Source organism: Bos javanicus, chromosome 5, assembly GCF_032452875.1.
Source record: "Bos javanicus breed banteng chromosome 5, ARS-OSU_banteng_1.0, whole genome shotgun sequence".
Classification (NCBI taxonomy): domain Eukaryota; kingdom Metazoa; phylum Chordata; class Mammalia; order Artiodactyla; family Bovidae; genus Bos; species Bos javanicus.
The window spans coordinates 69,184,210-69,211,969 of NC_083872.1; the positions used below are offsets into that span (position 1 = coordinate 69,184,210).

Genomic DNA, 27,760 nt, shown 5'->3' on the forward strand with positions numbered 1-27,760 from the left:
TTCATGTACACTTAAAAAGAACGTAGTTTGCTTTTTTTTGGTCGTTGTGTTTTGTATATATCAAGTAGGATCATATTTAATTATTTTGTCTGAATATTCTGTCAGTTACTGAGATAATTGGGTTGGAATCTTCCACTGTGTTACAGATTTGTCTTATTTATCCTTTGTACCTTTGTCAACTTTCATTTTATGTGTTTTGAGACTAAATAGGCACATAACATTTAGAATTGTTATAGCTTAGTGGTGAGTCAAACCTTTTATCATATCTGGTAATGCTTTTTGTCATAGGTCTCTTTTGTATGATAGTAACAATAGCTGTACCAGTTTTCTTTTAATTAGGTCTGTCTGCAAGGTCCATCTGTTACTATCCTTTTATTTTCAACCTGTTTGGCTCCTTTATTTAATGTGTGTCTCCTTTCAGTTCAGTTCAGTCTCTCAGTTGTGTCCAACTCTTTGCGACCACATGAATTGCAGTACACCTGGCCTCCCTGTCCATCACCAATTCCCGGAGTTCACCCAAACTCCTGTCCATCAAGTCGGTGATGCCATCCAGCCATCTCATCCTCTGTCGTTCCCTTCTCCTCCTGTCCCCAATCCCTCCCAGCATCAGAGTTTTCCAGTGAGTCAGCTCTTCACAAGAGGTGGCCAAAGTACTGGAGTTTCAGCTTGAGCATCAGTCCTTCCAAAGAACACCCAGGACTGATCTCCTTTAGGAGGGACTGGTTGGATCTCCTTGCAGTCCAAGGGACTCTGAGGAGTCTTCTCCAACACCACAGTTCAAAAGCATCAACTCTTCGGTGCTCAGCTTTCTTCACAGTCCAACTTTCACATCCATACACGGCCACTGGAAAAGCCATAGCCTTGACTAGATGGACCTTTGTTGGCAAAGTAATGTCTCTGTTTTTGAATATGCTATCTAGGTTGGTCATAACTTTCCTTCCAAGGAGTAAGTGTCTTTTAGTTTCATGGCTGCAGTCACCATCTGCAGTGATTTTGGAGCCCCCAAAAATAAAGTCTGACACTGTTTCCACTGTTTCCCCATCTTTTTTCCCATGAAGTGATGGGACCAGATGCCATGGTCTTAGTTTTCTGAATGTTGAGCTTTAAGCCAACTTTTTCACTCTCCTCTTTCACTTTCATCAAGAGGCTTTCTAGTTCCTCTTCACTTTCTGCCATGAGGGTGGTGTCATCTGCATATCTGAGGTTATTGATATTTCTCCTGGCAATCTTGATTTCAGCTTGAGCTTCTTCCAGCCCAGCGTTTCTCATGATATACTCTGCATATAAGTTAAATAAGCAGGGTGACAATATATAGCCTTGACGTACTCCTTTTCCTATTTGGAACCAGTCTGTTGTTTCATGTCCATTTCTAACTGTTGGCTTCCTGACCTGCATATAGGTTTCTCAAGAGGCAGGTCAAGTGCTCTGGTATTCCCATCTCTTTCAGAATTTTCCCCAGTTTATTGTGATCCACACAGTCAAAGGCTTTGGCATAGTCAATAAAGCAGAAATAGATGTTTTTCTGGAACTCTTTTGCTTTTTCGATGATCAGCGGATGTTGGCAATTTGATCTCTGGTTCCTCTGCCTTTTTTAAAACCAGCTTGAACATCTGGAAGTCTACGGTTCACATATTGCTGAAGCCTGGCTTGGAGAATTTTGAGCATTACTTTACTAGTGTGTGAGATGAGTGCAGTTGTGTGGTGGTTTGAGCATTCTTTGGCATTGCCTTTCTTTGAGATTGGAATGAAAACTGACCTTTTCCAGTCCTGTGGCCACTGCTGAGTTTTCCAAATTTGCTGGCATATTGAGTGAAGCACTTTCACAGCATTATCTTTCAGGATTTGAAATAGCTCAACTGGAATTCCATCACCTCCACTAGCTTTGTTCATAGTGATGCTTTCTAAGGCCCACTTGACTTCACATTCCAGGATGTCTGGCTCTAGGTGATTGACCACACCATCGTGATCATCTTGGTCATGTTTAAGCAACATGTATTTCTCCCCAGTGAAACTCTTATATATGTCAATACTGATACTCATATTTAATTAGCACCTGATTAATGCTTTCTATTTGTTTATATTCTTTTCTTGCTCTCTTTTGAATTATTTTTATTTATTTTATTTTTCCTTCTGTTACTTTCATTCAGTATTTTACTGTTCTTTTAGTGGTTACTGTAGAGATTTTAAGATGCATTATTGAACATTCAACTCCAATATAAATGAGTAATTCACTTTCTAGACAGTATAAGGCTCTTAAGCCCTTTTAATTCTATTTACCCCTTCTCACCTGTGCTGCTGTAGTGTATTTTGATTCTATGTATATTTTAAACCATGTAAGGCATTGTTGCTGTTGTTTTTAGTAGTATTCATTTAGATTTACCCATATATTTACCTGTTCTGTTGCTTTTTATCCTTCTTGAATCCCCTCATCTTTCTACTTGTGGAATACCTGTTAAAATTTAACTTAATTTTTTGTTTTCTGGCTTCCTTTGTTTTTGTTGAGAAGGCAGCTGTCAGTTTTGCTGTTTTTTTCAATATATGTCTTTGTTGGATTGCTTATAAAATATACTTTTTGGTTTTTAAGCAATATTTTTTGATGTACCTACATGAGGTTTTCTATGTGTTTTTGGTACTTGGGATTTGTAAAGCTTTTGGAATTTGTGGAAAATTCTCAGTCATCAACTCCTTAAGTATTGTTCCTGTTCAATTATCTGTTTTAATTATTTCTTCATCTAACCTACTACTAAACCCATCTACTGACTTAAAAAATTTTTTTCTTAGTTCTTAATTTTAATTACTTTTCAGTTTGTTTCTTTTTTATAGTTTCCAATTTTCTGAAATAATTTTGTGTTCTATTTCCGTCTGCATACTTAGTGTAATTACTTTGAAGCCCATGTCCAATAATTGCTAGTTATTTCTATTATCTATTTTTTGTTGTTTGTTTTTTGAATATATGTTATCTCTTTGTATGCCTGGTGATTTGTAATAACACAAATTGTATATAAAACTATAGACATAATTTGAAGATCTGGGTATTGTTTTTCTTCCTCCAGAGAGGATTTAATATTTGCTTCCAATACGCATTAGTCTAGGACAACTAGTAACTAAGATTACTTCAGCCCGGTCATGGGTTTAGATCATCGTAAATCGGGACCTAAACTGTATGATGGCTGTTTTTTTCTAGTTCACCCTTACTTTTTAGCAGGTAGTTTTTAAGAATCCCAACTCAGAGCCTGGTTGATTTAGCAGGACTCCATCCTCTCCTTGATAGGCCATGAGCTCTTATTTTTATCCTCAGGGATCCTGAAAGATATGTCTGGCTTCTGTCTTTGTTATCCTCTTTTGGAATGGGCAGATGCCTCTATGGGAAAGCAGCCTCAGATGCTGAGCTCATGTCTCTGGGTTTCTGTCTTCTCCCTATCATGGCCTTGTGGTTTCTTATTTTCTTGATAGCTCTTTGATACCTTCCAAGAGTTAAAAAAAAATGTTTTGTCCAGATTTTCTGGTTTTCTACAGGAAGGTTGGTCCAACTTATCTATTCTGCCATTTACAGAAACAGACCCCAGACCTTCCCCCACCCCATTTAGATGTTTAAAATTCATTCATCCTTCATGTGTATCCTTCACAAACTAATGACCATTAATTAGTTTGGGAATGAGGTGATGGTAGCTTGTGACCTCTGTGTCCCCTCCCACCTCTCCCCCCAAAAAACCTCTTTTTCTGCCTGCCTTAGAGTTACACTTTCCTTTTCCTTGTCTCTGCTTTTTAACTTTTCCCAGTGCTGCAGTAGGTTCAGGGTCTGGTGTAATAGCCCTGTAGCTGACAAGGTAAGACTTGCGACTCTTTCCTGCGTGTATACCCCAAGCGCTGATATTGTCACCTCTTAGGAAGCTGCCTACTCTCATTTCTTGGTCCTTTTAATTGTGTCGCATCTCCTTACAATAGAGCTGCTATTGGTTCACAGAAAATTTACCCTCCCTGCATTGTGTCATTCATTTAGTCAGCCACTGTTACTCAGGGTGGAGCTGGAGAGAAAGGTTGAGAATCACTGGCATATAGCTGCTGCCCTGGCACCTTGGATATATTCACAATAATATAGTTTAGGTTCATCTCTAAACTGTACATGTGTCTCTTTTTGGTCCTTCTTTATGAACCCAAAGAATCTGCATTATTCTGTTTCTGTGTGTTCTTTTTGGATCTAAATGAAAATATGTTTGAGAAGTAATAGCCTTTTTCTTATTTTGTATTCTATACTGTTTCCTTGGGTTTATTAGCACTAAATTTTTTTTAATCCTCACAGGACTTGTGGCTTCCTTTATAAGTAGAAGGGTAAGAGAGACCCTATTCTTGGGGCTGGAAGGAGAGAAAGTCGATTAGCAGCAACACAAGCAGAGGACATGGTAGCAGATGGATGGTAGGGGTTGGTCTGGGTGAGAAAGAAAGGGGAGATTGGTTTGGAACTGAGGAGTGCTGTTGAACGTCTGTACTGGCCAGAGAGCAGCTCTCTTTCTCCTCATTTTTCACTTCCTACTTCCTTAGAGCCCTCAGCCTTTGTCTTAAGCTGCAGCAAATAGGAGTCTTTAATCCTCTTGTCTGGCAGGTAACATAAGGATGAATAGATACCTTCCTGACATCCCAGTCATTTCTCTGAAAGTTTTGTTTTTTTTTAATGGAAATATTCTTTAATTGCAGTTATATACTGTAATGTCAAGAGGACTAACCTTCTAGTGTGTGATAGGTTGCATAACTTTAAAGGGGTGCTTTGAAACTTCACCACCATGTATAATACTGCATGTAAAGAGTATTTCAGAATCTTAAATGCACTTTAGAAACACTAGATATTGGTGAGTTGAAGAATTATTATCACATAGAGAATGAAATCTTGAAGAATGAAACTTTTTATTGTGATTTTAATTGATGTTTTATGTTGGTTTTTTATAGGGCTTTTTATATGCATATAGTATTAGTACCATTATTAAAACCACAATGAATCTCTACATGTCCATGCAAAAGCCAATGACCAAAACATCAGTTAAAGCATTATGCAGGCTTGTTGAACTTCTCAAGGTAAGTTTTGGATTGTTTTACCTTGCCATTATAATTGAGAAATGATCCAAGCATAAAGTAGGATTTTTGGGGGTAAGGTTTGACTTCTTGATTATGAGTATAAAAAATTACGGGAATGTGTTTTTGTCTCTTAGATAAAGGAACTAACCAGTGACAGAAATTTCTTGCATAATTTTCTGTGAATGGCCAATATACTTAAACTTTATTAAAAGTTAACATGTAGTCCAAAAGAAAAGAAGGAAAATGAAAAGATTAGTCAAAATATTAGTAGTTTTACTCATGGAAGTTCTAAGTGTGTTACATGAGTTTTAAAAACTACACATAAAATGTTATAGTATTAAAATGCATATGAGGCCAGTCAGCATGAGGCTGTTTGTTTTATAATATAGAGGAAGTGTTGTAATCTTGGGATTTGAATGCTTTTGAAAATGTGGTAAAATGTTTCTTAGCATACTCTTAAGTAAAGAAATAAAACTCATAGGTGGGAGAGCCTACTTGTAGCTTTTTGTAAAACCTGAGCTAAAGATTTGCTAGGGAATTTCTGTTAATAGTGGCTTTAGATATGCTTAGGAAATATAGTTTGGAGATCTTGTCTTTAGATTTTTAGCCGTTTTTTCCTTTAAGGTATTATTAGTTATATTTATTTTTAATGAAATGCAAATACAGAAGTATATATATGTATAAATGCATGTAAATCTTATATTTAATATGTAAGCATAATTTAAAAATAATAAACACTTAAAAACCTATTATCCCATTTAGGAAAGCGAATGTTACCAGTGTTTTTAAAGCCCCCTCTCTTGTCCTTCCTGGACTGCATCTTAATCTACCCTCTTGGAGGACCCGCTGTCCTGAGCTTCATGATTCCTTTGTTTCTTTTTAGTTGGTGGCATATGACTGAACTTATCAACCACTCATTGTTTAGTTATAAATGTTTTTGAAGTTTGTATTAATGGAGTGATGTCTCATGTATTCTTTGGCTTGGTTTCTTTTTACTCAGAATTTTTTATTTGGTCTTAACATGTTGGAGTGAGTAGCTGTAGTTCATTAATTTTCATTACTGTGTAGTCTTCCTAGGGTTGGACTTTTGGATAGTTTCCAGTTTTTGCTATTTTAAATTATGTTGCTATTCTTGTATTAATTTATGTTTCTTGGTGTAATTGTGCAAAAGTTTTTATGAGGTGTTATAAACCTATGAGTGGATTGCTGGGTTTTATGCTATGTATATACTCAGCTTTTAAGATGATGCCAGATTATTTTTCAAAGTAGTTAACATCAGTTTACATACCTCCGTCAGTATATTAGATTTCTGTTGTTCCCTGCCTGGCCAACATTGGTATTATCAGTCTTTTGTGTGTATGTGTGTGTGTGCATGTGTACTTGTGAATTAGTGTTTATAGACGACTTTATATTTAACATTTCCCTGATGATTAATGATAGTATCTTTTCAAATATTATTAACTTTCTTTTGTGAAAAATATTTTTATGTCTTTTGTTCAGGTATTTATTGAATTGTTTGCCTTTTTAAAAAAGTGCTTGATTCATTTGGTGTCTACATATTCTGAGTACTTATCCCTTGTGTGTGGCAGGTATTTTCTCATACATTGGTTTATCTTTTAATTTTCTTTATAGTGGCTTTTGATAAACAAATTTGTAATTTTAATACAGTTGAATTGACCAGTCTTACCCATTATAGTAGTGCTTTTTTCATCTCATTTATAACTTTCTTACCAGGCCCAAAGTCATAAAGATATTCTAGAATTGTGCCTAAATATTTTAAGTTTTAAGTTGATTCTCACAGAATCACTTCTGATTCTTTTTAGGCTATAGAGCATATGTTCTACAGGAGAAGCATGGTTGTGGCTGATTCAGTCTCACATATAACACAGCACCTTCAGCATCAGGCTCTTAATTCTATTTCTGTGGCCAAGGTATAAAAGCATAATTATATTATCTTTCTAGTTTGCCCTTCTGTTGTTTTGTGTTTTCTAGTTAAGCCTGTTTATCCACAATATTCTTGGTTATAATCTCCAAGGTATTCCATGATTTTACTGAGAGTGATGAGGATTATCTTTAGCCTGAATTTCCAGCATTAACACAGTTCTCCTAAAAAAGACATACTGTGCATTATTAAAATAATGTTGTATCTTTCTTAAATTAGTTCCTTGTTAAATTGATATGGTAATTTTGAGGTACACCTAGTAATTTGCTCTTCCTGATGGTGCTCAGCAAGAATGTTATAGAAATAAAGCATCTGACATTATCAAAAGAAGTGAATAGGGAAAGTATTTGTCTTAAGTGCTGTTAAGTTGAATCATGGAAAAGATAACTGAAAAATTTTTCCTCATGAGTCTTTTGTTACTGCCTCAAATTTAAAGCTGGTATGTCCTGTTTCCTTTTATCTTTAAGAAAAGAGTAATTTCTGACAAAAAATATAGTGAACAGCGTCTTGATGTGCTCTCTGCTCTAGTTTTGGCTGAAAACACTCTAAATGGACCAAGCACAAAGCAGCGACGACTTATTGTTTCTTTGGCACTGAGTGTGGGCACACAGATGGTAAGTGTAATGCTGTTGCTTACAGAGTGAAAATGAGACCTGAGCTTTCACACTTCCCTTTTTACTGACTTAAGAAACCTGTCCTTCAAGTGCGACTTCTCTGCGCTTTTCCCCTCCCTAATAGAAAACTTTTAAAGATGAAGAGCTCTTTCCACTTCAAGTAGTCATGAAGAAACTGGATCTTATCAGTGAACTCCGAGAAAGGTAAGTAGGGATATGTAATGGTAATGAAAGATACGGGTGATGGAAACATCAGGGCTTTTTTTTTTTTTTACATAGGCTAGCAGTAGAAGGAATATAATCTAGGTAGACCTTTGGTTCCTCCTTATAATTTCTGCGGCATGACTAGAATGAGACTGACAAGGGTTCGTATTTCTTTTACTTGTCTTCTGTAGTAAGGATGTAGCTTTTGGAAGAACTCACTTGAAAAATGTGATCTAGCCCTTAGAGCATCTGGCAGACTCTGGAACTGTTGTGCTTATTGTGATGGGTATCTCTAATGGACTCAGAGTTGCTGCTTTGTAACAAAGCTTCATCTGCTTGTGAGAGACTTAGAGCCGTCTCACATAGTCTTCCATAATTTTATTTGGGACAGAATTTGAGTTACATCGTTGGTTAGACAGTCACTAAGATGGATTCATTTTTGGAAGGCTTATTTGTATAACTCCTCTGGCTTTATTGTTTTCTTTTTATCAAATAAGCATTGAGTTTCTTAGAAGAGAAAATGGATTTTCTGAATTTTGATTTCCAGTGGAACTAAGATTACAGCACAATTTTTATTTAGTGCTCATATTTATAGCATAATGTTTTTGTTATTCTGAGAAGCTCAGATTTTTGTAGTTAGTGGCATTTCACTTTCTATCCATGGAAGAAATACGGAACTTTTCTTCACTCTATTTATGATCAAGTTGTTGCCCTTTTATAAAGTGTGAAATAGTCACTTGGCAAAGATAATGAATAGGTTGAGTGCCACCGGTTTCTGTTGTTGCTCTTTTGGGTACAGTTTCTTGAAAGGTCTCCTTTTCAACTTTGAGACAGGTAAAATGGTGCATGTGGTACAGGGCTTGTAAGCCTAGTCGTATCAAATAGTACTGAAAATTTAAACTATCTTAAAGTTACATTTTTTAAGTATGCTTTAAAACTAAAATGCATTTATAAAATTCGAACAGTGTCACATATTGGACTGTTTCGTTACCATTATTTGAAAAATATGTATTTTGTGACTTTTCTATGCTAATTTTGGGTTAAGTGATATAGGGAGTACAGATAGGAATAGACAGCTCTTACCTTTATAGTATGTAATGTCATTCTTTTCATTATTTTGGAGGGTGACTTCACTTTTGGTACCATTAATTGCTACTTTACATTGTAGAGTCCAGACACAGTGTGACTGTTGTTTTCTGTACTGGCATCGAGCTGTCTTCCCAATTTATTTAGATGACGTATATGAAAATGCTGTTGATGCAGCCAGACTACATGTAAGTAAAAGAATAATGTAAAGAACATTATTTATTCATTTTTTTAATATACGGTGCAAACCATTTTAATTAATTTTAAAATAGATCATTTAATAAACCATTTAAAAACTGGTGCTGTTTTTTAACAGTGCTATGCATATAAATTTTATATTAATATAAATTAATTTGAATATATACTTAACTCTTAACATATTCCTAATCATTCTCATTTCGCTGGGTTTTAGTTTGTGCCAAAATAATTGACTTATTTGTCAGCAAGGTATTCAGATCTTTCCACTTCCTTATGGAAATGAAGTATTTGAATGCTTAAGATAAAAAGGATTAGTTAATGTGATTTTTTTTTTTTTTGGTATTAGCATATGCTTTAGAGAATAAAATTCAACTCTTAGGAAAGTAAGGTCAGATCACATCAGATCAGTCGCTCAGTTGTGTCCAACTCTTTGCGACCCCATGAATCGCAGCACACCTGGCCTCCCTGTCCATCACCAACTCCCGGAGTTCACCCAGACTCAGGTCCATCAAGTCAGTGATGCCATCCAGCCATCTCATCCTTTGTCGTCCCCTTCTCCTGCCCCCAATCCCTCCCAGCATCAGAGTCTTTTCCAGTGAGTCAACTCTTCGCGTGAGGTGGCCAAAGTACTGGAGTTTCAGCTTTAGCATCATTCCTTCCAAAGAAATCCCAGGGCTGATCTCCTTCAGAATGGACTGGTTGGATCTCCTTGCAGTCCAGGGGACTCTCAAGAGTCTTCTCCAACACCACAGTTCAAAAGCATCAATTCTTCGGCACTCAGCCTTCTTCACAGTCCCAACTCTCACATCCATACATGACCACAGGAAAAACCATAGCCTTGACTAGACAGACCTGTTTTGGCAAAGTAATGTCTCTGCTTTTGAATATACTGTCTAGGTTGGTCATAACTTTCCTTCCAAGGAGTAAGCGTGTTTTAATTTCATGGCTGCAATCACCATCTGCAGTGATTTTGGAGCCCAGAAAAATAAAGTCTGACACTGTTTCCACTGTTTCCCCATCTATTTCCCATGAAGTGGTGGGACTGGATGCCATGATTTTCGTTTTCTGAATGTTGAGCTTTAAGCCAACTTTTTCACTCTCCTCTTTCACTTTCATCAAGAGGCTTTTTAGTTCCTCTTCACTTTCTGCCATCAGGGTGGTGTCATCTGCATATCTGAGGTGATTGATATTTCTCCCTGCAATCTTGATTCCAGCTTGTGCTTCTTCCAGTTCAGCGTTTCTCATGATGTACTCTGCATATAAATTAAATAAACAGGGTGACAATATACAGCCTTGACGAACTCCTTTTCCTATTTGGAACCAGTCTGTTGTTCCAAGTCCAGTTCTAACTGTTGCTTCCTGACCTGCATACAAATTTCTCAAGAGGCAGATCAGGTGGTCTGGTATTCCCATCTCTTTCAGAATTTTCCACAGTAAGGTAGTCATGTGTAGAAAAACAGCCTTCAGATTGAGGCTTTGTCTTTTAAGATAGGTAACTTCTGTAATATAATTCAGAGATGTAGTTTCTCTAGATTCACGTACATTCTGGTTTTCTTCTTTAGTACATGTTCAGTGCTTTACGTGACTGTGTGCCTGCCATGATGCATGCAAGGCATTTGGAGTCCTATGAAGTACTTCTGGATTGCTATGACAAGGAAATTATGGAAATTTTAAATGAGGTAACATTTGAGATTGAAAAGCTGAAGATGTGTTTGGAATGCAGTGTTTGGAAAAACTTTTTGGGTTGAAGCAGACTTTCACAAATGTATGATTCTTACTTACAAATCACTGTCTAGAACAAAGGAACTGTCACTGTTGTGCTAAATTGGTCTTTAATTCCTAATTTTTTGTATAGAAGTCCAGATTAGGAATTTGGATTTTTTTTTCCTTTTCCTTTTCCTTTTTTCCTTTTCCTTTTATATAAGTAGTATATTTGAATTTAAAGTCTTATTCATTAGAAGACTGCAAATGCAAAATTGCTTTGAATATTGTCTGCTGCTCATGGTAATATAGTTGAGACGACCATCAATGTTGAATTTCATTTTGAGAGCTAATGACTGAAATCTTTTATATTTAAACGTAAACCCTGTTTCTTGTGTAACAATTTAAATGCATCTCTCCTTGTTCTAATGAAGTGTGTGTTGTAAACACTGCTATCTTTAAAACTGTATTTTCAGACAGCAGTGTTTTTATATGGAGGGAGGAATTAAAAATGAGTGAATTTTACAATATAAACCTTCTCAGGTTTGATAAAAATGTGAGATTTTTAATATAATTTATCATGCTGAATATTCATATTTAGAAAATAAGGTACATGTCTTGGTCAGTATTTAGAACCCCATGTTACACCAGAGAAGATGATTAATTTCATTGCTGTTAACTCAGTGAGTTTTGTGTTTTTTTAATAATTTTATATGGAAGCATTTAAAAATTTTTCTCTTGCATGTTCTCAGGATCTTTCTTCCTTTGTTCTGGTTTATATAAATTTTATGCTCCATGTTGTATGTTCATGTTCCTTGTGGTGAAACTACCAGACATTAGCTTTTGATTTTCTTTGCAAGGGTATTATACTTAAAATACTAATGAACTCATTAGAACTCATCTGACTGCTTCCTGGTTAAAAAAATAGTCATTGATGTAAAATGGATAGCAAAATAATTTCACTTTCCCAGTGAAACAATATTTTACCAAGGAATATTTAGGTTGACAGTTTGACAGATTTTTTCATCATTGTATTGAGTATAAAGCTCTTCACATTGAGAACACGGACATCTAGAAGTATCATACAGTTGGAATATCATTTTGAAAATTTAAGATATCAATTCTTTTTCTGAATAGCATTTGCTGGACAAGTTGTGCAAAGAAATAGAGAAGGACCTGCGGCTTTCTGTGCATACTCATTTAAAGCTGGATGACAGAAACCCTTTCAAAGTTGGCATGAAGGACCTGGCCCTTTTTTTCTCTCTGAATCCAATTCGGTTTTTCAATCGTTTCATTGACATTCGAGGTGAGTGTTCTGGTTTTCTTCTTAGGGTCATATTCTATATGTGTTTGCTCTGTTAAAGAACAAATAACAAAAACAAAACCTTGAGAAAAATCTTTCCTTGTATTAGTCCGTTTATTCTTGAATTCCTTTTTGTTTCTTCATTTTTGTTTTCCTGGCAGCTTATTGTATTATTTAAAGAACACTTTTTAGCTCTCAGTCTTTTCTTTTTAATTAATTCATTTTTCAGTATTGTTTTTGGTTGCACTGGGTCCTCGTTGCCGTGTGCGGGCCTTCTCTAACTGCAGCAGGTGGGGACTTCTCATTGTCATGCGCGGGCTGCTCGCTGTGGGGGCTTCTCTTGTGAAGCGCGGGCTCGCGTGCACACAGCAGGTGTGGCCTGTGGGCACAGCCTCATTAGTTGTGGTGCTCGGGCGTAGTTGCTCCGTGGCGTGTGAAGCCTTCCGATCACAGATTGAACCCATGTCCTCTGTGTTGGCCGGCAAATTCTTATCCATTGCACCACCAGGGTCGTCCCATTCCTAGCACCTTATTTTAAGGGAAGAAATTTAATGTTCAAAGACAAGTTGTTTTTACTGTCATTTTTCTTCCTTTCCTACTGTTATCATGAAGCAAAAAAAGTTTTGATTTTTTTGTTTGTTTTGAAGCTTATGTAACTCACTACCTAGACAAGACTTTCTACAATCTAACGACAGTAGCTCTTCATGACTGGGCTACTTACAGTGAAATGAGAAATTTAGCTACTCAGCGTTACGGATTGGTTATGACAGAGGCCCATCTTCCTAGTCAGACTTTGGAACAGGTATAGTATAAAGTGTTCTTAGTATAGTCTAATGGTAGCTTAATAGTATTTCTCTAAGACAATTTTAAAAAAAATTTTATTTAGTATGTGTTTATATTTCAAAGTTGAAAGTGAAAATATTTGCTGTATATAAAAACCTCATAGTTGAGAAGAATAAAAAATTAGTGCTGATTTGCTTTATGAAAGAATTTATCACATGCTTCCAAATGTTTATACTTCACCTTTTGTTGAAATTTTGGTACATACATAAATTTACGTACAGCTTTTCAGAAACAAATGTAGGATAGTGAGGTGACTTTTGCCGAACTTTTACAAGTTTAGTCAAGGTCACGGTTAAGAATTTTAAACTAGATATAATATATGTGCTTCAATATCTTAGAAAAATGGTTAAATTTATAAAGTTGTATTTGTTTTTAAATTGAGTGCAAAATATTTAGCTTTATTAATTCAGTAAGCTAATTTACAATGTGGTTGTATCTCAGGAGTGCAAAGATTTGTTTTCAGTTAATTTGTATGTAATTCTTTCTAAGATAATCCAGATGCAATATTTACTAAAATCCATTAATTCAGTTCAAAAATTTGAAGATCATAATTTTTCATTTGTCTCACTGCATATATACAGGCCAGTTCCAGGATCAGTTTGTATATCCTTTCATTTACTTATTTAAAAAATTAATATTTATCAAAAATTTGCTACACACTACACGGTGTTGCTGGAGAGGGATGCCATTTCATTCTCCAGGGGTCTTCCTGACCCAGGGATTGAACCCATTGACTGCTTTGCAGTCAGATTCTTCACCACTGAGTGTCCTGTGAAGCCCTCAGTGTGTTTAGGGGTACAAAAATAAATAGAAACAGTCTTAGCTCATGTACCTGTAGCCTGGTGGAAGAAAAATAATGAGTAAACAAAATTTTAGATTAAAATGTGAGAAAATCTATAATAAAAACTTAATCAAAGTGGTGTTTTGATATTACTTTGAGCCCCAATTAGAAAAGCCATATTAGAGTAGTCACTGAAGAATGAAGGATTCTTATTAGGTAACTTGTATATTAAAGGTACATATGGGTGAGCTCAGCCGCCCAGTCGTGTCCTACACTTTACGAACCCATGGGCTATAGCCCACCAGGCTCCCCTGTCCATGGAATTTTCCAGGCAAGAATACTGAAGTGGGTTGCGATTTCATTCTCCAGGGGATCTTCCTGACCCTGGAATCAAACCTGCATCTCCTGCATTGACGGGAGGATTCTTTACCACTGAGTCATCTGAGAAGTCCTTATATTCAGAGTGGTCTAGTATAATTAAAAGAAGCATAAAGATTTGGAATTAGACTTTCTAAAATCCCTGGGTTCTGCCTCTTCCTAGCTCTTTGACTTTGCAGAACTCTCTTAGTTTCATGTTCTTCAGCTGTGGAATTTATTTTTTTCCTCCTTTTTAAAATTTTTTAAATTATGAAAGTATAGTAACACATTTATAGGAGACTTAGAAAATACAGTACAAAGTTACATATAGTCCACTATACATTACAATTATTTTTTTAAGTAAATTAAGATTTTTAGTTGGAGTTTCCTTATCAGACTCTCAAAAATTAATAAAATGAATAGAAAAGTAGAAGGATATAGTAGACCTGAAAAACACTATGAATCAATTCAACATAATTAAGATTTATACAATTTTCACACAATAGCAGGATAGAAATTCTATTTAAGTTCCCATAGACTATAAACCAGGAGACACTGGAACATATCCAGGGACATAAAACAAGGTGTAAAAATTTCATGGTCTAAAGGTAACTGAAGTCATACAGTGTCTGTTCTCTTATCACTGTGGAATTATGTTAGAAATCAATATCAAAAGGTACTTGAAAATAGTCCACATATTTTCAAGTGCAGTGTGTCATTTACCAAGAGAGATCTTTAACTTAGCCATTGAAAGCCTCAGTAAAGATAAAAGACTGAAAAAAAGGATGATCAGCTGTGGAATTTAGAAGAATAATATCTTTTTGAGAATTCCATGTAAAGAACCTTGCACAGTGCCTGAAAAATACTTTAGAGATCACCACATATTCTGGCTGCCTTTTAGAATCTGGCTGTTAATTTACTTTCTAAAGAATATAGAAAAAAATCCTTGGGAAGACAGATATTCTCAGAAGTGGTAGGGAAATGATGTGAGTCATGGATCTTTGAAGTTTTAACTTTTCCTATCTACACAAAAGGTGTAACAGTCAGATTTCCCCAAGCAGTTAGTCCTGTTTTTGTGTGTCAGAAGCCTAGTCTGATCTTTGGTTGTATGTTTTCTGTAGTTCTTTAAAATAATTTTAAAATATTGGGTGACTTAATGTAAGCAGTAAGTTACTATATTGATAAGTTTGATTATTTTAAACTAATGATAATAGAACTTATATGTGGATTGTTTTGTAGGGCCTGGATGTCTTGGAAATTATGAGAAACATTCATATATTCGTATCTCGATACCTCTATAATCTCAACAATCAAGTGAGTAAATAAAAATTTTTTTATTGTGGGTGGGTGTATAGTAGGAAAGGCTGAGGGGCAAAGAATTGATTCTTAGCAGTGAAAGTTAGTAAAATAAAGGAAACAATGATTGTTTAGAGATCTTGTTTATTTCTTTGCTTTGACTGTATTATCTTCTTGAATGGCTTTCCAATTATCTCTAATAAATAGAGTTCTAAAATTCTTAGATTAACTGACCAGTGTTTGCTATGGATTGTGTTTGTTTTATTACAGATTTTTATTGAACGAACAAGTAATAACAAACATTTGAACACTATTAATATTCGGCATATTGCTAATTCGATTCGAACACATGGCACAGGAATCATGAATACAACAGTAAGAACCTTCTGGGAGGGGGTGTTGTACAGATGTTTGATGCTGTTTAATTTGGAAGTTTAAGAATAGTTTTTTCATTGAATATTCTGATAAATACACATTATTACCTGTTCATATAATACCTGAATTTCCATTTTTCTGTTGTAATTGAAGTATCTGGCACTGAAGTTGTGTAAGATGGAAATGGAAGCTTTGTGATTCAAAAGGCACTTTAGAATGTCTTACCATCACAAGATCATTATAAATAACATTGGAGATTTGAAGACATCAGCATAAATATATATATCTGTGTAGATTGTCTGATAGTCTCTGAAAAGTTGCTTTTGAAAGCAAATCGATAGTTTATTTAATATCAGTCCCTGGTGGCTGTGCCACCAGGCAAAGAATCTACCTGTAATGCAGAAGACCCAGGTTTGATCCCTGGGTTGGGAAGATCCCCTGAGAAGGAAATGGCAACCCACTCCAGTATTCTTACCTGGAGAATTCCATGGACAGAGAAGCCTGGAGGGCTACGGTCCATAGGGTCGCAAAGAGTCAGACACGACTGAGCCACTAACACTTAACACTTGCATGCTCTTTTTCGGGGGAGGGTACTTACTAGTTATTTGATACCCTTAAAAATAGCAGTTTGCTAAAAATATCTCAAATCTTCCTAACTATGGGCAGTCATGTGAGAGACTGAATCATTTGAGCTTATATGTTGTTTTTCCTCTGTTGGAAAAAGAGAAATCTTTAAATTTACCTGCTTTTCAGATCACGGTTTCTCCTTAAGGAAAGAATAATGTGAATGTTTAAATAGTACAATATTTGGGAGTAAGAGAATAAGGAAAAGTTACATGACTGGAAGGTTGCAAAGGACCATTTTTAGTGTAGTGGAGAAGATGTATTTGAGCTGATAAGTAATATGGTTGGAGCTCTTTGTCAGTGGTTACCAGTAGAAAAACGAGACATGGATAGAGTTTGAGATTTCAAGTCAGGAGTCATCTGCATAGAGATTTCTGAACCTTTCAGGATCAAACTCTTCTTTGACCTCATCTATCAACCATTCATGTAACAGATGTAATTATGCCTGTATTTTATGTGTCTCAGGCACTGTGCCAGGTGCTGAGATGAGAAAACCAGACATTTCTTGCTCTCGTAGTAATTGTACTCTGGCGGGAGAAACAGCTGTTAATCAGTTAACCACACTAATAAATGTAAATTCCTGATGTCTGGTGATGATGAGCTGAGCACAGAAAAAATAAGATCAGAGACTGGCAGATTTACCCACTATTTAAGATGTGTAATAATCTTTAAGAGCTACTACTACTGAGAAGATCAAGAAAAAGCAGTGTTTAAAGCTGCAAGAAAAGTTCTGAGAAAGCACCCACTTCTATAACTGGGTGATGAAGACTGTTAGTTAACATGGGCATATATATGCCAAAATAATTGGTAATATTTGAAGGTGGTGGCGATGGAAGTTAATGCAAGGCTTTCATCTGTGGGTCAGAATTAATCTTGTTTTGACTTTAATCGTAGCTTAAACCCTACTTTTTCAGTGTTTTCTAAGTCTAGATCAGGGCCTTTTAATCCATTCTCAAAACACCTCCACTTGTCATTTTACAGGTTATTGCAGTCGAGATTTCCTAGTTTATTTAACGTATACTTGTCTTAAAGTGCCTGTCACTCCCATTAGAATACACTTGATGATGACAAGGGCAGTGTCTAGCATGAGAGCAGGTACATTGTTTTGCACATAAGAGGTGCTCAAAATATTTATGGGTAAATAATAGAATGTTTACTATCTTCCTTTAGGAAAGGTCAGAGAGCTCCATGTTTTTTACTTTAGTATCAGTTCATTCATGTAGCTTGGTAATCTCCTGAGTGTGGTTTATGACATAAAACCTAGCGTGTTGGCAAATCTGGTTTATGATTCTCACTATAGCTCTTAGTCATATTATTATGTGAATATTTTTTCCATTTTTTAAATCTTTTTTTTGTGTCATAAAAATATTTAAGAGGAGCTTTTAGAAAGTTCTATAAATTTTGGCAATAAAAACTTCATTTAAGTATTTCAGGTCCAAAATGAATTAGACTTTATAAATGGATTATTTTATTTAGTAGTACTGATTTGAAATTAATTTTTATATTTAATTTTTCCAATTTTAATTTTATAGGTCAATTTCACCTACCAGTTTTTGAAAAAGAAGTTCTATATATTTAGCCAATTTATGTATGATGAACATATCAAATCCAGATTGATTAAAGATATTCGGTTTTTCAGGGAAATCAAGGACCAAAATGATCACAAGGTATTTTACATGTTCTTTTGAAAAGGTGGTTTGATTCAACTATTGAATATATTGACATACCTTACATTGCTGTGCTTTACTTCATTGGGCTTCGCAGGTGCTGTATTTTTTAACAAAGGTTTGTGGCAAACCTGCGTTTTCAGATGATGGTTACCTTTATTTAGCAGCAAAGTATTTTTAAATTAAGGCATGTGCATTATTTTTTTATATGTAATGCTATTGAATACTTAATAGACTAAGTACAGTGAAAACGTAACTCTTGTATTACACTGGGAAACCATAAATTAACGTGACTCACTTTATTGCAGTATTTTCCTTGTTGCAGGGTCTTGAACCAAACCTTCAATATCTTCGGCGTTTGCCTATATAGCAAGTGTTTATGCTGAAATTCATTATGAGTTGCTCTGTTAGCGATTTTGTTTTCTTTTTTATTTTTCACATAACTCCCTGGTTTGCCTTCCAGTTTTCTGTATTTTCTCTTATAATTTCTTACCCTTTGCATTCTCTGTAAGTGAAAGTGTAAGGAAAAAGTAAATGATGAATGTAACCAGGTATTACTTTTCTTCATTTTAAAATAATGCAAAAGCAGAACGTGCTCATTTTGAAACATTTAAACAATGTATTGTTTAACATTTAAACTAAATGTTCTCCTTCATTTCTGTTTTCTCCCAATTCCATTTTCTGGGGGCAGTTGCTATTAATAGTGTCATGTGACGTCTTCCAGATGTCTGTGTGATAAACATGTATTTGTGCATTACAAATACTGCTTTTTCCCTTAACAAAAATGGACTAATACTAAACATGCTGTTTTGCAGTGTGCTTATCACGTCAGCACCTATAGATCTACCTCATTCTTCTGCAGAGTTGATAGTAAAGATGCATACTGTAACTCCTTTAATGTCCTACTGAGAAATAGTTATTCAGTAGCCTCTGATTTCTCTGTGCTACCAGCAGTGCTACAGATAACATCCTTGTATATTTATCTCAGTGTTAGGGACTGTTTTTGAAAGACAGATTCCTTGAAGCAGAAAAGGGCAAAGAATATGATTATTTAAATTTTTGATACATGTTGCCAAGTACTCTAAAAGTATTGCACCAGTTGACAATCCCACCAATAATTTATAAGAATGCTATTTTACTTTTGCCCTCTGGACTGAATTTTCCCATAGTGAAGTGAACTGTAAGTGTTAACTGTACAGAGGCTGCATATAGCCATGTGGATAGAGAAACCAGCAGGCTTGGATGGATTTTATGTTTGATTTGCCACATCCAAACCTGTTTTTATTACTCTTCTTAAGCATCACCTAGTTCTAGCCCTCTTATATATTAGTAGTTCATTCTTTTCAGTATCAGAGCAGCAAAATAATTAATAAAATTACAGATCAGTTATCAGGAAATTATATTAACTCATTTTTATTGAATCAGAAATTAATGTTCAGAGAAATAAATGGTACTGTTGTTGTATAAGAATTGTTTCCATTTGTTACTTATATAAAATGAATGATTGAAAAAAAATTGACTAAGACTTGAAAAACCTTTTTTTAATCGGTGATGGCAGCTAGAAATTTTAGTTCAGCTGATGTGTGTTACTTGGGAAGGAGTGTGTTTTTATGTAAGCCCCTAATACTTTTCAGCCCATGGAAACTTACCACAAATCTTGGTAAGATGTTTCTAGGAAGCATTGATTTCTTTTATCTATCTGATAGAGCAGTTGGAAGACTGATATTGGTAATGGGAAATCTAAGTTTGGTGGCATTCATAATTATTCCCTTTAATATAAAAATATTTAATTTATATTAACCTTGAATATTGGTAGTTTTTGTGCTATATATAATTTTTTTGTCATTAAATTCAGTAATTATTTTTTTTAACACAATGGAAATGCAAAATTAGAACAGTGATATTGGTATGATTGATTTGGTAGATATTTTATGTTTTAGGAGTCTTTATTAATAATGGCAATCTTCAAATTTTCTCTCTAGTATCCTTTTGAAAGAGCAGAAAAATTCAATCGAGGCATCAGAAAACTTGGAATAACCCCAGAGGGGCAAAGCTACCTTGATCAGTTCAGGCAGCTCATCAGCCAAATTGGTAAGTTATTGTAAACATGTTGGAAAGTAAAGTACAAATGCCAGGAATCTGTCTGATATATTATAAATATCTCATAGGAATGAACTTTAATATGTGCGTGCCTAAGTTTAGCTTTATTCCACTAGTAAATTCCTTTCCTTACCAAAAGTTTTTCAAGTATGATTGGATGGTTGGTGCACAAATAATTGATAGACAAATAAAATATTTATAAAATACATTGTGGATAAATAAAACCTCTTCAGTTAAATTAAAAATATAACTCATCTCAAAGGCCATACTCATAATAGTCAACTGGTAATTATTTATTGGGTGCCTATTCTTTTCAAGGTCCTATTTCAGACTTTTAAAAGAGATTCCCTCAGGTTAAGCCTGAATGCAAAGATGTGCGGTGTTAAGGTGAAAAGTTATTTAATAATTTTTCTATGCTCCATCATTTTATGTTTATATGTAACTTCTTGAGTTGTCCTTCTGCCTTACAAGTAGAACTTGTTTTCTGAAATGTGTAACACTATTTAAAAGGAAGAACTTCACTTAAAAATAATCCAAGATTTAAAAATCTGTATACTTATTTGAGCTTTTCATATGCATTACCTCTATTAATGTCCTCACGGTAACACTTGAGATAGGCATGTAATCATCTTTTTAAAGATGAAGAAAGAAAAACTCAGAAATAAGTGGTGTTGCTGGGATTTTAACCAGGGTTTTTCGGCTCCAAGTCCGAAGATGTTTTGTATTCTTCACAGTTGCAGACCGCAAGCAGTTCAGTAAATTCTTACTGACTCTGAAACTGAAACTGTGTCATTCAGTCATGTCTGACTCTCTGTGACCCCATGGATGGTAGCCCACCAGTATCCTCTGTCCCTGGGATTCTCCAGACAAGAATACTGGAGTGGGTTGCCATTTTCTTCTCCAGGGGCCCTTCCGACCCAGAACTCAAACCTGGGTCTTATGCATTGCAGGCAATTTCTTTACCGCCTGACCCACTGGGGAAGCCATTATTGACTCTAATTTGGCAAAATTTGGCCTCCTGAGATTCATTGATTCATTTATCAAACATTTATAAAGCCTTTGTTATACCAGGTATTTTTCTTGATGCTGAGAATACAAATAGCCTTTGTTCTCAAGAGGCTTTAAGTTTACTAGTGGGAAAGGTATAATAAACATTTAGTTAGGGAATAAAGTCAGTGAGCACTAGCTAAAATTATATAAATTAATTGGTTTACACATTAAAACTTTCTATTTTGTATTAGTACAAGAACTTAGAGACTTCTACTTTTGTAAATTTTTAATTTTAAACAATTTAATAGTGAGATACTGTCTAGTAATCTTTTATTCATAGTGATGTTTAATGTCATATTAGATTGTAAATTTATGGAGCAATAGTTGTTAACCCTTTTTGAGAATTTGATGAAAATACTGAATTGATTTTCCTCAGAATAATGCCCCTATGCATGTTCACATACAGTTCTGCATGTAATATCCCAGAGGTCAGATACCCAAAGCTAGAGTCCGTGGTACTCAAGAGCTGTTTCTTCAGAGCAGTGTTGCTTAAAACTTTAAAATTCACACACCAATAAGTTTTTTCCCCTTGTGAATACTGCTTGTGGTAGTACTTATTTTATGTTTTTACATTTTCTAAAAGTAGTTTTGTACTTTGAAGTAATCATTAATTCATGAGCTTAGGATGCTAGTCATTTTGCCCCCCAATGTACATGAAAATACACATTTTTCCCCAGTACACAAAAAATCATGTCACCTCTGCCCCTGGCATGTATTGCACAGTTGGTGAATATTATCCTTTTCACTTTGTTCCAGTATTTTATTCTTTATTCTTTTCTTAGGAAATATAAGTTCTTTACCTCTGCCCGTAAAAATTGTAATATGTTTTTGAGTCTGTTAACTCTGTTGAGAAAAGGAGTAAGGAATCTAGAGCTGGGAGCAAAATGAGAAGTCTTCTTGTGTAATAACCTGCCTGCTGAATGAATAACCACCACCATTAACATTTATTGAGCATTCGTTATGTGCCAAAGTTATTCTGAGTGCTTTATATGTTCTAACACATGTAAAACTCAATGCTGTGAAGTAAGTATTATATTCATTGATTCCACATATTTATTGAGGACAGTACAGTATTTCTAGGTGCTGGTAATATCTATGACAATAAACCCAGTGTTTAACCCATTATAGCTTAATTTAATAAATGAAGAGACTAAGATACAAAGTTTATAACTTGACCTAGGTTTTGTAGCTAAAAAGCACAGAGTTCAGATTTGAACCCAGTAGTCTAGCTCACAGTAGTACTCTTTACTGCTGCTCCCTATTTGCTTCTCACTAGCATATTTTGCGGAGAAGGCAATGGCACCCCACTCCAGTACTCTTGCCTGGAAAATCCTATGGACGGAGGAGCCTGGTAGGCTGCAGTCCATGGGGTCGCTAAGAGTCGGACACTACTGAGCAACTTCTCTTTCACTTTTCACTTTCATGCATTGGAGAAGGAAATGGCAACCCACTTTAGTGTTCTTGCCTGGAGAATCCCAGGGACGGCGGAGCCTGGTGGGCTGCCATCTATGGGGTCACACAGAGTTGGACATGACTGAAGCGACTTAGCAGCAGCAGCAGCAGCATATTTTGATCAGCCAATTTGGAGGAAAACAATTTGACCAATTTGATGGAAAACAATCAAACTAGATACTTCATTTTTCTAAGATGCATATTAAAGAAGCATTTTAACATCATTTCTTATATTGGGATAAGCCTTGGATTCAGTGATACCTAATTGAAGGTTTTTAATGATATCAGATGAAATAATGTCTGTTAAGTGCATAATTTTATTATTGTAATATATGAAGTATTGACTACTTCTTATCTTTTTGTTTGTTCTTACAAGTGTTTTCATTTCATTTGAATAGGAAATGTTGGCTTTAGGGTTGGAGCAGTGAAGAAAACAAAAGCTATATCATAGATTTTGCATTCTAGTTGGGGGAGATACAGACAAAAAGATATGTATCAGTAATAGGAGCTGAGTAAGGTGACATATCATTAAACTTAATGATTTTAAATGATTTAAATGATATTCAGGGAATGATATAGTTTAATGACATTTAGGGAAAGCTCTAAGTAGGTGACACGTGAGCAGGAACCTAAATAACATGAAGGAATAAGCCACGTGCATGTATAGCTAAGGAAAGAGTTTACCAGGAAGAGGTGGTGGTAAATGCAAAAGTCCCGAGTCTGCTTAGCATTTTTGGAAACCAGTTGGGCTGGAATGGAGTTAGTGAAGACCCAGATGGTAGGGTGTGGTGTCAGAACAGTTGCAAGGGGCAGAATCAAAGAACCACTAACCTCTATATAAAGGAAACATTGTTGAGGGGTGGCATACTGAAGGTGGAAATAGATCAGGAAACCATTGCATAGTGTAGTATTCTAGGCAAGAACCGCTGGTGGTTTGGAATAGGGTGAGAGCTGTGAAGGTCGGGAAAACTGGTTGAATTCTGGTGACATTTTGAAGGTAGAGCCAGTGTAATTTGCCATTGATTGAAGTATGAGGGAAAGGAGGGCTTCCCTGGTGGTCAGTGGTAAAGAATCCTCCTGCCAATGCAGGAGATGCAGGTTTGAACCACAGGGAGGATCCCCTGGAGAAGGAAATGGCAGCCCACTCCAGTATCCTTACCTGGGGAATCCCATGGACAGAGGAGCCTGGTGGGCTACAGTCCATGGGGTCACAGAGAGTTGGACACTACTAACTAAACTAAACAACGACATTGAGGGTAAGGAAGGAGGCAGAGATGACTTCACTGGGTTTGGCCTGAGCTACTGGAAGGATAGACTTATCAGTTTCTGAGGAAGAAAATATAACTGGGGGTGAAGATCTTCAGTTGGAGTTAAACTTCTTAAATTAAAAATTCTTCTTAGACATGGAGATGTAGGCATGGGATTAAAAAAAGCCTAGAGGAACAGTCTTGGTTGGAGATACTAGTTTGGGAGGAATCAAATAAGGATTTCTTGATACCACTTGCAGCTGTGTGTGTGTGTGTGTGTGTGTGTGTGTGAGAGAGAGAGAGAGAGAGGGAGAGAGAGACATGTTATTTAATGTGAGTGAAGAAGCTGTTGATAACAGTAATTTTTAAATGTTTGAGTTTTTAAAATGTGCTCAATTTAATGCATTTATCAATTAAAACAGTTATTTTTAAAATATTTAATATAGATGGTGTAAGTTTATGTACATTTATATTCAAAGAGTTGGACACTACTGACTGAGCAACAATATTTTAAGTGCACGAATATGTAACTTTTATTTTTGTGGAGCAAAACTGAAGTAAAATACAGCAAAGTCTCTTGGTTCTTATGAGTTGAAACCTTGTAATTGACTGCTATATATAACTGTATTCCTGATTATTAGAACTTAGAGTTATTTGTATAAACATCTGATTTTTTTGTGTGTATGTGGTTTTTAAGGTAATGCTATGGGCTATGTACGAATGATAAGATCTGGTGGCCTTCACTGTAGCAGCAATGCCATTAGGTATGGATGCAAGCATATTTTTGCCTTATTTATGCCATTTAGAAATTTTATGTCATTTAAATCTGTCTTTATTGTAAGTAATATTGTAGAAGGGGCTTTTTTCTTTTCTTGTTGATATATTTTGAGATCAAATATGGAAGAAAACCATTAATCCTACTACTTAAATATTTTTCTCAAATTTTAAACCTGTATTTTTTGAAATTAATTTCTTTTATTGGTGCAGTTTGAAATGTTCTATAGATTACATAATTTGTAAAGATTATAATTTGATGATTATATGTAAATAATTAAAAATGCTGAAATTGAGTTTTGGAACTCAGTTGTTCCAAATATAAACTGGTGATATTAATAATACAAGTGAAATAAATGCAGAGTTCTTTCCAAAGATATTGTTGAAAAATTTAGTCTTACAGTACTGCTTTTCGTCTGTCAATTGCATATATTTAATTTGCTTTAATAAATGCCTTCTAAAATTCTTAATGTAGATTTGTACCTGATCTTGAAGATATTGTAAATTTTGAAGAACTAGTCAAAGAAGAAGGTCTTGCAGAAGAAACGTTAAAAGCAGCAAGGTAATCTAATCTTGGAAAAATAAGTTAAATTTGGAGATTTAAAAACATGTATGTTCATTTAAACATTAAAGACTAGAGGATAACATATAAACTGATATGTCAGTGTTTTTATTATGCAAATAATGGTGTTTTTATGGGATACAATTTGTTTTAAGACTGCAGTATTCTGAGATCTTTCCAGCGTCACTAAAAGGGATCTTCTAGACGGTGCCCTCAGATACATGTGACTGTTCAACACTTGACATGTGGTTGGTTAGTCCATATTGAAACGTGCTGAAGTATAAAGTTCATAACTAATTTTGAGGATTTAGTGTTTAAAAAAAAAAGCCAAATATCTCATTAACAAAATTGGGACTTCCCTGGTGGTCCAGTGGCTAGGACTCCTCACTCCCAATGCAGAGGACCTGGGTTATCCCTGGTCAGGAAACTAGAGCCTACAAGCCTGCAACTAAGAGTTCCTGTGCTCTAGCTTAAGACTGGGTGCAGCTAAATAATTTTTAAAAAGAAGAAATTTAAAAAAATCTCATTAACGAAATACATTTCACCTATTTTTAAAAAATAATTTTATTTACTTATTTATTTTTGGCTGTGCTGCGTCTTTGTTGTAGCTACTCAACAAAGTAGAGTGAGGGCTACTCTCGAGTTGTGGTGCGTGGACTTCTCACTGTGGTGGTTTCCTTGTTGCGGCTCCCAGGCTGTAGAACACAGGCCCAGTAGTTGTAGCTCGTGAGCTTAGTTGCTCCACGGTGTGTGGAATCTTCCTGAATCACACATCAGACCCTTGGCTCCTGCATTGACAGGCGGATTCTTTACCACTGAGCCACCAGAGAAGCCACTTACCTATTTCTTTTTACTCTTTTTTAATATTCCTCTTTGCAGCATGGTTCTAGAATACTGGTCCATCCTTATGTAATCTGGAGCAGTAGTGTCCAGTACAGTGGTCACTGCCAAATGTAGCTGTTGAACACTGGAAATAGGGCTAATGGACTAGGGAATTGAAATAAAATCTTTATTTCATTTAAATTTAAATAGCTAATGACAATCTTACTGAACAATGCACATGTATAGACTTTTAAGTAGTGATTTTGGAACACAATTTAAAAGTTGAAAAGGCATGCAGAATTGTTAAGTATTTAGAAAACTGGGTTTTCTTATTAATAACCAAAACAGTTATTGAGTCAGGCATGAAGGGGCACCCTTGGACAAAGTGGAAACAATTTGAATATCAAAAAGAATAATGGTAGAAATTGATCATAATACTGAAGAAGAATCTGTGATACAGTGATAATAAAAGTTGGAGAGACAGAGGGAAAGTTCCTTTTTACAGTGATTGCCAGCTAGTAAATATGAAAGGGATGAGAAAATTTAGGGGAAAAACCAGTTTTGCAACTACCACTGTAGGACTTGACATCAGACAAAAATCATCAATGAATTCTCAAACATTTTTGGAGAACAGAGTATTCACTATGAAAACATTGTCTCACAAATTGATTATTAATCATAAAGGGGAAAAAACACCTTCCCAGTGGAGAGACTGATGTATCCACCTTACATGCTGACATAGGGCCCCCTGATGCAGTGTAATGGCGAGTACCTGTGTTGTGTTCTTGCCTTGATGTTTACTCATCAAGTAAAATAAAGTTTATGGCAGGTGATGTCAGGGAATTAAGACGTTATGATAATAAATTGATTCTCTAAATGGACATTAATGTCTTCTGGAGCAGGTATCATAGTTCAAGATAAATGAAGTGAAGTGGTTAAAATGGTTAATAGATGCCTGCTTTCAGGAAGGAGTGGTTAGATAGTTGGACATAGTTGGGTCACATGCATCTCAAAGGAGAGAGATTTCTACCATTTATTGGTGGAGGAATAGTAATTTGAAAGTGATAATAGCCATACATAAGGATGTAGAAGCAGCAGCTAATGTTTCTGAAGGTTGACTCAGTGAATGAATGAAGGTCGCTCAGACATGTCTGACTCTTCGACTTCACGGACTATAGAGTCCATGGAATTCTCCAGGCCAGAATACTGGAGTGGGTAGCCTTTTGCTTCTCCAGGGGATCTTCTCAACGCAGGGATCAAACCCAGGTCTTCCATCTTGCAGGTAGATTCTTTACCAGCTGAGCCACAAGGGAAGGCCAGGAGTACCGGAGTGGATAGCCTGTCCTTCTTCAGGGGATCTTCCCGACCCAGGAATCGAAACAGGGTCTCCTGCATTGCAGGCCGATTCTTTACCAACTGAGCTATGAGGGAAGCCTGAAGGTTGAGTGGGAAACTAGATTCTTGAAAAGGAGATAGATTACAGTTGAAGTCAGGAAGTGTAGGAATGTTAGTGAAGAGAGTTAAGATGAAGAGGGATTTATTTACAATGAAATGGACTTCTGCACAGTTCATTTTGAGAAGAAGAAATACAAAACTCTAAAATTTCAAGAGGCACTACATGTTCTCTTTTAGGGACTAAGTTAATTAAACAATGATAAGCTTCTGTCCATTAAAAAAAAAAGTTCATCCTGTACT

General features: G+C 35.5%; 1 protein-coding gene across 6 annotated transcripts in view; it reads left to right on the plus strand.

Moving 5' to 3' along the window:
• The window catches only part of WASHC4 (WASH complex subunit 4), a 58,186-nt gene that overhangs the window by 21,788 nt on the left and 8,638 nt on the right, over nt 1–27,760 (plus strand). For all 6 annotated transcript variants that reach the window (XR_009736519.1, XM_061417167.1, XM_061417168.1 and 3 more), the window contains 14 exons: nt 4,942–5,067; nt 6,891–6,998; nt 7,477–7,623; nt 7,748–7,827; nt 8,996–9,101; nt 10,674–10,790; nt 11,950–12,118; nt 12,763–12,917; nt 15,336–15,410; nt 15,663–15,767; nt 17,924–18,058; nt 20,041–20,149; nt 24,605–24,671; nt 25,157–25,243. Coding sequence is in view for 5 of the 6 variants with exons in the window: in XM_061417167.1 (XP_061273151.1) it covers nt 4,942–5,067; nt 6,891–6,998; nt 7,477–7,623; nt 7,748–7,827; nt 8,996–9,101; nt 10,674–10,790; nt 11,950–12,118; nt 12,763–12,917; nt 15,336–15,410; nt 15,663–15,767; nt 17,924–18,058; nt 20,041–20,149; nt 24,605–24,671; nt 25,157–25,243 (1,586 nt within the window). In the remaining variant the exon portion in view is untranslated. The remainder of the gene's footprint in view (nt 1–4,941; nt 5,068–6,890; nt 6,999–7,476; nt 7,624–7,747; nt 7,828–8,995; nt 9,102–10,673; nt 10,791–11,949; nt 12,119–12,762; nt 12,918–15,335; nt 15,411–15,662; nt 15,768–17,923; nt 18,059–20,040; nt 20,150–24,604; nt 24,672–25,156; nt 25,244–27,760) is intronic.